Here is an 11,105-nt window from a genome sequence, read left to right as displayed (position 1 = left end):
AAAAAAAAAAAAAAAAGAACGAGATCATGTCCTTTGCAGCAACATGGATGGAGCTGGATGCTGGATGCCATTGTCCTAAACAAACTGACACAGGAACAGAAAACCAAACACTGAATGTTTTCACTTATAAGTAGGAGCTAAACCCTGAGTACACATGGACACGAGGAAGGGAACAATAGTCACCTGGGCCTCTTTGAGGGTGGAGGGTAAGAGGAGAGTAAGGATTGAAAAGGTATCCGTCAGGTTCTATGATTATTATCTGGGTGACAAAATAATATATACACCAACTCCTGTTACATGCAATCTATCTATAGAACAAACCTGCACATGTACCCCTGAAACTAAAATAAAAGTTAAAAAAAAGAGCAAACACCATATTTTAAATCATGGGATTAAACAAACGAAAACCAAAGTTACTTCTTAAGTTCAAAAATAAAATCAGAAAGATGAAAGCCAGTAATCAATATCATTTCTAAAGATTACAGACCAGGACTCAGTGCCTCACCAATTACTTTTTACTTCTAAAGCATCAAAAAAAGAACACCTCCTTTAGAGGTGGTAAACTGTTATCTAACCCACAATCTTACATTGTTCTGATTCTAGGGCATCTTACACATTCATGGAATACATTATGACAGCTGGAAATAACACAGAAAAAAGTAAGTTTATTAAATGATTTATATACTATTAGAGTGTTAACATCTATAAAAAAGTTCAGTAAAAGATTATACTAAAATGCTTCTGGTTATTACTAATTAGGTCTAATATCTTTTATCACTATTAACTTTTAAAAAATGCTCTGTGAAAGTCTTGCTTCCTAATATCTTCAAGGATAAACACAATCAGGAATTTTCAAGTTATAGTCCTTAGCATCCCTCTTGCCTTCTTCCCCTTGTTTTCTCTGTTATTATTGTTGTTTTATATAATGGGCCTCAATAAAAGCTTTCCTTTGAACAACTACTCCAGGGCTTTAAAAAGTGAACAGATTAGTGGTTGCCAGGGGTTAGGAATCATGAAGAAGATGGACTGAGTGTGACTATAGTGAATTAGCAAGAGAGTTCCTTGTGATGATAGGATAGTCTGTATCTTGATTACAGTGGTGGTTACACAAATCTATACAAGTGACAAAATGGCACAGAAGTATATACACATGTTGATATGGTCTGGCTCTCTGTCCCCACCAAAATCTCATGTTGAATTATAATCCCATGTTGAAGGAGAGGCCTGGTGGGAGATAACTGAATGATAAAGATGGACTTCCCCCTTGCTATTCTCATGATAGCAAATGAGTTCTCAGAAGATCTGGTTGTTTAAAAGTGTGCAGCGCTCTCCTCTTCACTTTCTCTCTCCTGCCACCATGTGAAGATGTGCTTGCTTCCCCTTAGCCCTTCTACCAGGATTGTCAGTTTCCTGAGGCCTCCCCAGCCATGCCTCCTGTACAGTCTGTTGAACTGTGAGCCAATTAAACCTCTTTTCTTTACATTTACCCAGTCTCCGTGGTTCTTTATAGTAGTATAAGAACAAATTAATATACATATTGTATCAAGGTCAATTTCCCAGCTTTGATATTGTACTATAATTATTTGTTATTTATTTTATTATTTTCTTTTTTTTTTTTTTTTTTTTTTTTTGAGATGAAGTCTCATTCTTCTTCCCCAGGCTAGAGTGCAATGGTGCTATCTCAGCTCACTGCCTCCCAGGTTCAAGCGATTCTCCTGCCTCAGCCTCCCAAGTAGCTGGGATTACAGGCCTGCCACCACGCCCAGCTAACTTCTGTATTTTAGTAGAGACAGGGTTTCACCATGTTGGCCAGGCTGGTCTCGAACTCCTGACCTCAGGTGATCCACCCGCCTCAGCCTCCCAAAGTGCTGGGATTACAGGCGTGAGCTACGGCGCCCAGCCTTTTTTTTTTTTTTTTTTTTTTTTTTTTTTTTTTTTGAGACAGAATTTTGCTCTCGTTGCCCAGGCTGGAGTGCAATGGCGCTATCTCGGTTCACCACAACCTCTGCCTCCCAGGTTCAAGCAACTCTCCTGCCTCAGCCTCTGGAGTAGCTGTGATTACAGGCATGTACCACCACACCCAGCTAATTTTGTGTTTTTAGTAGAGATTGGGTTTCTCCATGTTGATCAGACTGATCTCAAACTCCGAACCTCAGGTGATCCGCCTGCCTTGGCCTCCCAAAGTGCTGGAATTCACAGGCGTGAGCCACCATACCCAGCCTTGTACTATAATTATATAAGAGACAACCACTGAGGAAGACTGGGTGAAGAATACATGAAACCTCTCTTGTACTCTTCTTGAAACTTCATATGAAATTAATGATTTAAAAATTAAAAGTTAGTAAAGATTTTATAAAAAGTGTTTGATAGCTACTTGTTAATGTCAAAACAAAATAGAAGCCTAGGCAGCATGGCGACACCCTGTCTCTACAAAAAAATGCAAAAATTAGCTGGGTGTGGTGGCTCATGCCTGTAACCCCAGCTACTTGGGAGGCTGAGGCAGGAGGATCACTTGAGCCCAGGAGATTGAGGACGCAGCGAGCCAAGATTGTGCCATTGCACTCCAGCAGGGTCAGCCTCAAAAGAAAACACACACACACACACACACACACGAAATGAAGTATTTATCAGCACTTGATATAAAGATTTTACTTACTGCTACTTAAGTTTTATTTCAAATAGCCTGTTATCAGAAATGCTTCTTCTTGGAAGTTAACTCCATAGCCAAGGGCTTACCTAAAATTTTCTTCAGAAATGTACACTCCATTTTTCTCACGGGCTGCAGCAAGATCTCGTTTTAAACGCTCTATCTCCTCCGTATACTCCTACACAAGAGGAATGTTGAAGGTTTCAGTTTAGTACTTTCATTCATTCAGTTTGGGAAGGATATGCATCAAATAAAATGTAAAGTTAGCCTTTTTATGTCTTTTAAAACATAAAGAAGTATGATAAAAAGTTATAACCATACTTGTTAATCAATATTAATTTGTGTAGAAATAAAGTCTTTCAAAGCTCCTTTTTAAATGCACTCATTCTAGAAATATGGACTTCCCAAGAAAAACCACAACCTCCAGTACCCAGGTTGGTAGCAGTATTTCACACTAAAATGAACCAGGATTCCTTAGAAAAGCATCTGATCCCAGGACTGAGGTAGGAAATACTCAAGATGAACACGGAACATCTTGTCAAATAACACGAGGAAAGAAGCTGAACAAAGACTACTAGGCTAATCAAAAGGACTCAAGAAGCCACCTGAAGAGGTAACCCCTTAATAAAGTTTGGCTCTGTGTCCCCACCCAAATTTCATCTTGTAGCTCCCATAATTCCCACTTGTTGTGGGAGGGACCCGGTGGGAGATGATTGAATCATAGGGGCGGATCTTTCCCATGCCGTTCTCATGACAGTAAATGGGTCTCACGAGATCTGATGGTTTTATTTATTTATTTATTTTTTTTTTTTTTGAGATGGAGTCTTGCTCTTTCTCCCAGGCTGGAGTGCAGTGGCCCGATCTCGGCTCACTACAACCTCTGCCTCCCGGGTTCAAGCAATTATCCTGCTCAGCCTCCCGAGTAGCTGGGACTACAGGCGTCCGCCACCACTCCCGGCTACTTTTTGTATTTTTCGTAGAGACGGGGTTTGACCATATTGGCCAGGCTGGTCTCGAACTCCTGACCTTGTGATCCACCCGTCTTGGCCTCCCAAAGTGCTGGGATTACAGGCTTGAGCCACCGTGCCCGGCCCTGATGGTTTTAAAAATGGGAGTTTCTCCGCACAAGTGCTCTCTCTTTGCCTGCTGCCACCCACGTAAGATGTGACTTGCTCCTCCTTGCCTTCCACTATGATTATGAGGCCTCCCCGGCCACGTGGAACTATAAGTCCAATAAACCTCTTTCTTTTGTAAATTGCCCAATCTTGGGTATGTCTTTATCAGCAGCATGAAAACAGACTAACATACCCCTGGCCAAAGATGAGCCAATCTGAGCATCAGTGAGGAGAAAAACTACAGTCGGTTAACACTAACAATTTAAATCTATGAGATTATAATGACACTAAGAAACCTAGGAAACCAACTCATTATTCTCAAAATTGGCAAATAAAGGAAATTAATCAAGCACGTGTCCTGCCTTTCCTATAAGAACTATACCTCTAAGTAGATGAGAGAAAGAACCTCTTAATAGAAGCACAGGTTGAACATCCCTAATCTGAAAACCTGAAACCCAAAAGTTTGGGTCCAAAAGTCCCCAAACTTTTTTTTTTTTTTTTTTTTTTTGAGACGGAGTCTCGCTCTGTTGCCCAGGCTGGAGTGCAGTGGCCGGAACTCAGCTCACTGCAAGCTCCGCCTCCCGGGTTTACGCCATTCTCCTGCCTCAGCCTCCCGAGTCCCCAAACTTTTTGAGCACCAACATGACACCAGAAATGGAAAATTTTGCACCTGATCTCATGTGACAGGTCACAGTTAAAACACTGTCTCATACACAAAATTATTCAAAATATTGCATAAAATTACTTGCAGGCTATGTATATATGGTTATATGAAACAAAAATGAATTTCATATTTAGACTTGGGTCCCATCCCCAATATACCTTATTATGTATATGCAAATATTCCAAAATCCAAAATATCTGAAATCCAAAACACTTCTGGTCCCATGCATTTCAGATAAGGGATATTCAACCTGAGGTTCAGCAATCAATTAAGAAAGAATAATTTAATTCAAATATTACCATCTTGCAACCTTAGAAAACTATTGACCAAGTCACTGAATATTGTCATTGCCCATAAAAAAGACAAAGAACCGGCCAGGCGCAGTGGCTCACGCCTGTAATCCCAGCACTTTGGGAGGCCGAGGCGGGCGGATCACAAGGTCAGGAGATCCAGACCATCCCGGCTAACACGGTGAAACCCCGTCTCTACTAAAATACAAAAATTTAGCCGGGCCTGGTGGCAGGCGCCTGTAGTCCCAGCTACTGGGGAGGCTGAGGCAGGAGAATGGCGTGAACCTGGGAGGCAGAGCTTGCAGTGAGCCGAGATGGTGCTACTGCACTCCAGCCTGGGCAACAGAGTGAGACTCCATCTCAAAAAAAAAAAAAAAAAAAAAAAACCAGACACTGTATACTTCTAAATGGAAGAAGACACTACTGCTTTTGAATTAGTTTTGCCAAAAATAAATAAGACAAAATTTGAATTTAATTAAGCCTCAAGATTCAGCTACCAATTTACAGAAAATACGAAGAACAGAGGAACACGTCAAAAGATACTATGGTAAAACTCTACAGGACAAACATACAGGTATTTCCACAAATAAATTATAAGAGGAAATAAATATATACACACATGTATATGTTACATATACATGTGTATGTTATATACATATAAATATGCAATATATGTATATGCTATATATAAATATATAAACATCAAATAAGCACATTAAAAAGATGCTCAACATCATTAGCCTTTAGAAAAATTCAAGTTAAAAACCACGATGAGATATCTATCACCTACCACACCTATCAGAATGACTAAAATTAAAAAGTTACAACACCAAATGCTGGTGAGGATGTGAAGAAACTAGATCACTCATACACTGTAAAATGATACAGTCAATTTGAAAAACAGGCAGTTCCCTAAAATAATAAACATTCAATTATTATACAACCCAGCAATTGCACTCTTGGGCAATTATCCAAGAGAAATAAAAATTTATGTTTACATAAATACCTATAAATGAATGTCAATAGCAGTTTTGTTTGTAATAGCAAAAAAACTGAAATCAGCTCATATGTCATTCAATAAGTGAATAGTTACAAAAACTGTATGTATGGTACATACTCACCATGGACTACTACTTAGTACTAAAAAAGAAAGATGTGCTGGGTGCGGTGGCTCACGCCTATAATCCCAGCACTTTGGGAGGCCCAGGTGGGTGGATCACAAGGTCAAGAGTTTGAGACCAGCCTGGCGAACATGGTGAAACCCCGTCTCTACTAAAAGTACAGAAAATTATCTGGACACGGTGGCAAACACCTGTAATCCCAGCTACTTGGGAGAGTGAGGCAGGAGAATCGCTTGAACCCGGGAGGCAGAGGTTGCTGTGAGCTGAGATCGCACCACTGCACTCCAGCCTGGGCAACAGAGTGAGACTCACTCTCTAAATAAATAAATACATAAATAAATAAGGCAATCTCAGACCTTTACATAATATATGATTCCAATCAATAACAGTCTTGAAATGATAGAGGACAGATTATTGGGTACCAGGAAAGGAGGGAGATGGTGGGAAGAAAAGTGGTAACAAAAGGGCAATATGAGAGGTCCTTGTAGTGATGGAACTGTTCAGTATCTTGATTGTGGTAGTGAATACACGAACCTATACATGTGACAAAACTTTCTAGACTTAAATACACATACACACACACGTAAGGAAAATTGGGAAAGATCCGTGGATTGTTATTAATATCAATATCCCCGTGGTAATATTCTATAGTTCAAGAAAATGTACAAAGGATTTCTCTGTATTATTACTTCTTTTTTTTTTTTTGAGACAGAGCCTCACTCTGTCTTCCAGGCTGGAGTGCAGTGGCGCGATCTCAGCTTACTGCAACCTCTGTCTCCTGGGTTCAAGCAATTCTCCTGTCTTAGCCTCCTGAGTAACTGGGATTACAGGCACGTGCCACTACACCCAGCTAATATTTGTATTTTTAGTAGAGATAAGGGTTTCACTCTGTTGGCCAGGCTGGTCTCGAACTCCTGATCTAAAACAATCCGCCTACCTCGGTCTCCCAAAGTGCTGGGATTACAGACATGAGCCATTGTGCCTGGCCTGTTTTCTCTGTATTATTTCTTATAACTGCATGTGAATCTATAATTATCTCAATAATAAAAACTTTATTTAAAAAAAAAACCCACCAAGGAAAGGAAAAGTAAAGCCAGACTGGGAGGAAATATTTGCAAATCATATCTCATTAAGGGCTTGCATTTAGACTACATGAACTCCTTACAACTTAATAAGAAGACAAACAAATTAAAATTTGGGAAAGCACTTGAATAGACATTTCACCAAAAAAGATAAACAAATAGATAATAAGCACAAGAAAAGACGTTCAACATCATTAGTCATTAGGGAAATGCTAATTAAAACCATACTGGAGCCAGGTGTATTGGCTCACGCCTGTGATCCCAGCACTTTGGGAGGCTGAGGCAGGCGGATCACAAGGTCAAGAGTTCAAGACCAGCCTGGGCAACATGGTGAAACCCCATCTCTACTAAAAGTACAAAAATGAGCTGGGCGTGGTGGTGCACACCTGTAGTCCCAGCTACTCCGGAGACTGAGGTCGAAGAATCGCTTGAATCTGGGAGGCAGAGGTTGCAGTGAGTCAAGATTGTGCCACTGCACTCTAGCCTGGGCGAAAGAGCGAGACTTCATCTCAAAAAAAAAAAGAAAACAAAAACAAAACAAGTGTTGAAAAGGAGGTGGAGAAATTGCAGACCTCATAAACTGCTGTAGGAAATACAAAGTGGTAGAGCTACTTGGAAAAGTTTCTTAGAGCATAAACTTACTATACAACCCAGAAATTAAATCCCTAGATATCTACCCAAGAGAAATGAAAACACATCAACACAAAAGACTTGTACAGAAATGTTCACAATGGCATTATTGGAAATGCTCCAAATATCATATTATCAGCATATAATTGAATACTATTCAGCAATAAAAAGAAATAAACTACTGATACATGTTATAAATGGAACCCCAAATGTTATGCTAGGCAAAAGAAACTGGATGCAAAAGACCAAATATTACTTGATTCCATTTATAGGAAATGTCCAGAAAAGGCAAATCTATAGACAGAAAGCAGTTCAGTGGCCACATGATTGTAAAGGAGCAAAGGAAACTGGATAGTGATACAAATTTTCTAAAACTAGATCGTGGTTATATTCCACAACTCTGTAAATGCACTATAAATCATTGAATCGTATGCTTACATTAGGGGTGGATGTTATGGCATGTAAATTATACCTCAAAAATGCAAATAAATAAATTTTGTAAATGTAAATAAATGAAAATTTTGTTAAGAGTACCAACTCAGTTGATAAAGTTGGTAAAGTCAACATATTAGCATTAGAAAAAAAATATGTTAACATGTAAGATATTTAGTTTAAATCACTATATAAAAAGCCTTCCATGGGCAATTTACAAATGTTGTTTAACAATTATCTCCCACTTAAGTTTCTTATTTTCACATTTGTCAAGCAAGATTACATTACACTACAAAAATTCACAGTTACCTTAATAAGAGCTTTTTTGGTGAGTTTCTGATTCACTTCAGGCTTATTCAATATGTTCTTTGCTCTATGAGCATATTCCAATGTACTCAGCGTTTCCTGTCACAGAAAGGAAAGGTCAATTAGTGAAGATATTGTGAGAATAATGTAGTTCTGTTATCTAAAATATGTTATATAATAACTTACAAGTAATATTTTATAGTTGTATCTAATTTTAAAATCTAGTCATTAAGACTACTATGCCCAACCTTTAAAAAGGAAGTTGTTCAATCCTTTTTTCCCTTCTCTTCAATTTTCATAGTCTTGACCCTTAGGATAATTTCCTTTAGACTATTCTTAAACTCAATGATGGCTCACATTTGTAATCCCAGCACTTTGGAGGCCAAGGCATGAGGGTCACTTGAGTCCAGGAGTTCGAGACAAGCCTTAGCAACACAGGGAGACCCTGTTTCTACAATAAATAGATAAATATTAGTTGGGCATGGTAGCATGTGCCTATAGTCCCACCTACTTGGGAGTCTGAGGTGGGAGGATCACTTAAGCCCAGGAGGTTGAGATTGCAGTAACTGTGCCATTGCACTCCAGCCTAGGCAACAGGTTTGTTTGTCTCAAACAAAAAAACAAAAACAAAAAAAAACGCAAACCTCAATGAATCTACCAACTGATGAATAAACAAAATGTCCTATATCAGCCGGGCACAGTGATTCACGCCTGTAATCCCAGCACTTTGAAAGGCCAAGGCAGGTGGATCATGAAGTCAAGAGTTCGAGACCAGCCTGGCCAACATGGTGAAACCCTGTCTCTACTAAAAATACAAAAAGTAGCCAGGCGTGGTGGCAGGCGCCTGTAATCCCAGCTACTCGGGAGGGTGAGGCAGGAGAATCACTTGAACCCGGGAGGCAAAGGTTGCAGTGAGGCAAAGGTTGCAGTGAGCCAAGACCATACTACTGCACTCCATACTATAGAATATTATTCACCCATTAAAACGAATAAAGTATTGCTGCTACAACACAGATGAACCTTGAAAACATTATGCTAAGTGAAAGAAGCCAGTCACAAAAAAACTACATATTACATAATTCCATTTGTATGAAATATCCAGAATAGGCAAATCCATAGATGCAAAAAGCAGTAGTGTCCTAGAGCTGGGAGTGGGGCAAATGGAAAAGTAATTTCAATGGGTACAGGCCTTCTTTCTGGGGTTACGAAAATGTTCAAAACTTAGATTTTGGTGACAGCTGGACAGCTCTGCTAATATACTAAAATTATTAAATTAATATACTTTAAATCGGTGAATTTTATGATATGTGAATTAAATCTCAATAAAGATTTTTTTTTAATGAAGGGGAAGTTGGAGACCTTAAAAAAGCTTTTTTGTTTTTTTGAGACAAAGTCTCGCTCTGTCACCCAGGCTTGAGTGCAGTGGTGCAATCTCAGCTCGCTGCAACCCCCACTTCCTGGGTTCAAGCAACTCTCCTGCCTCAGCCTCCTGAGTAGCTGGGATTACAGGCGTGCACCACCACGCCCAGCTAATTTTTTGTATTTTTTAGTAGAGATGGGGTTTCACCATGTTGCTCAGGCTGGTCTTGAACTCCTGAGCTAAGATGATCCACTCACCTCAGCCTCCCAAAGTGCTGGGATTACAGGTGTAAGCCACCGTGCCTGGCCTAAAAAAGCTTTTTAAAATCCATTTAGGTCAAGCGAAGTGGCTCATGCCTATAATCGCAGCACTTCGGGAGGCTGAGGTAGGAGGATCCCTTGAGCCCAGGAGTTCAAGACCAGCCTAGGAAACATAGTGAGACCTCCGTCTCTTATTTAAAACAAAACAAAACAAAACAAAACTTAGCCAGGCCTGGTGGCTCACACTTGTAGTACTAGCTACTCAGGAGGCTGTGGCTGGGGGAATTGCTGGAGTCCAGGAATTTAAGTTGCAGTGAGCCATGATCATGCTACTGTACTGCAACTTTGGCAACAGTATGAGACTCTACTTCTAAAAATAAATAAATAAACAAACAAATAAATAAAATTTCCACTTAAGGCAGATGATAGCAATAAAATAAGACTACATTTTACCATCTTTGTTATTTCTCTTGGTTTTTCTCTCTGTTCTCACACATCCAACGTCATCTTCAGTGTTCTCTAAGCAGCCTTATCACACTAGCGAGCACTCACTTTACCTGCTCCTAAATCCTCAATTAAATCTCCATACACCACCCACTGCTAATGACCACAGCAATTTTCCTTGAAGACTGTGTGGAAAAAGCCATTAAGAAACTGGCTTTGTTTTGGCCGGGCGCGGTGGCTCAAGCCTGTAATCCCAGCACTTTGGGAGGCCGAGACGGGCGGATCACGAGGTCAGGAGATCAAGACCATCCTGGCTAACACGGTGAAACCCCGTCTCTACTAAAATACAAAAAACTAGCCGGGCGAGGTGGCGGGCGCCTGTAGTCCCAGCTACTCCGGAGGCTGAGGCAGGAGAATGGCGTAAACCCGGGAGGCGGAGCTTGCAGTGAGCTGAGATCCGGCCACTGCACTCCAGCTCGGGCGACAGAGCAAGACTCCATCTCAAAAAAAAAAAAAGAAACTGGCTTTTAAGGTTAAAACTCTTGCCAGGAAGGAAAAAGATAACTTCTTCAGGAGTGTCTTCCTGTATATGTTCATATGCAATGTCTAGATTGTTTTACATTATAGCATAGAATGAATGAAGCTAGGCCGGGCGCGGTGGCATACGCCTATAATCCCAGAACTTTGCGAGACAAAGGCGGGTGGATCACCTGAGGTCGGGAGTTTGAGACCAGCCTGGTCAAAAAGGTGAAAC

At 40.2% G+C, this 11,105-nt stretch overlaps 1 protein-coding gene across 2 annotated transcripts in view; it reads right to left on the bottom strand.

Moving 5' to 3' along the window:
* The window catches only part of KIF11 (kinesin family member 11), a 70,406-nt gene that overhangs the window by 38,737 nt on the left and 20,564 nt on the right, over positions 1-11,105 (bottom strand). For both annotated transcript variants that reach the window (XM_017876750.1, XM_017876751.1), the window contains 2 exons: positions 8,291-8,386; positions 2,737-2,825 (listed from right to left, as the gene is read on the bottom strand). In XM_017876750.1, the coding sequence (XP_017732239.1) occupies positions 2,737-2,825; positions 8,291-8,386 (185 nt within the window). The remainder of the gene's footprint in view (positions 1-2,736; positions 2,826-8,290; positions 8,387-11,105) is intronic.

This window comes from Rhinopithecus bieti, unplaced genomic scaffold, assembly GCF_001698545.2.
Source record: "Rhinopithecus bieti isolate Rb0 unplaced genomic scaffold, ASM169854v2 scaffold_9383, whole genome shotgun sequence".
Lineage (NCBI taxonomy): Eukaryota > Metazoa > Chordata > Mammalia > Primates > Cercopithecidae > Rhinopithecus > Rhinopithecus bieti.
This window is presented reverse-complemented; position numbering and strand designations above follow the sequence as displayed.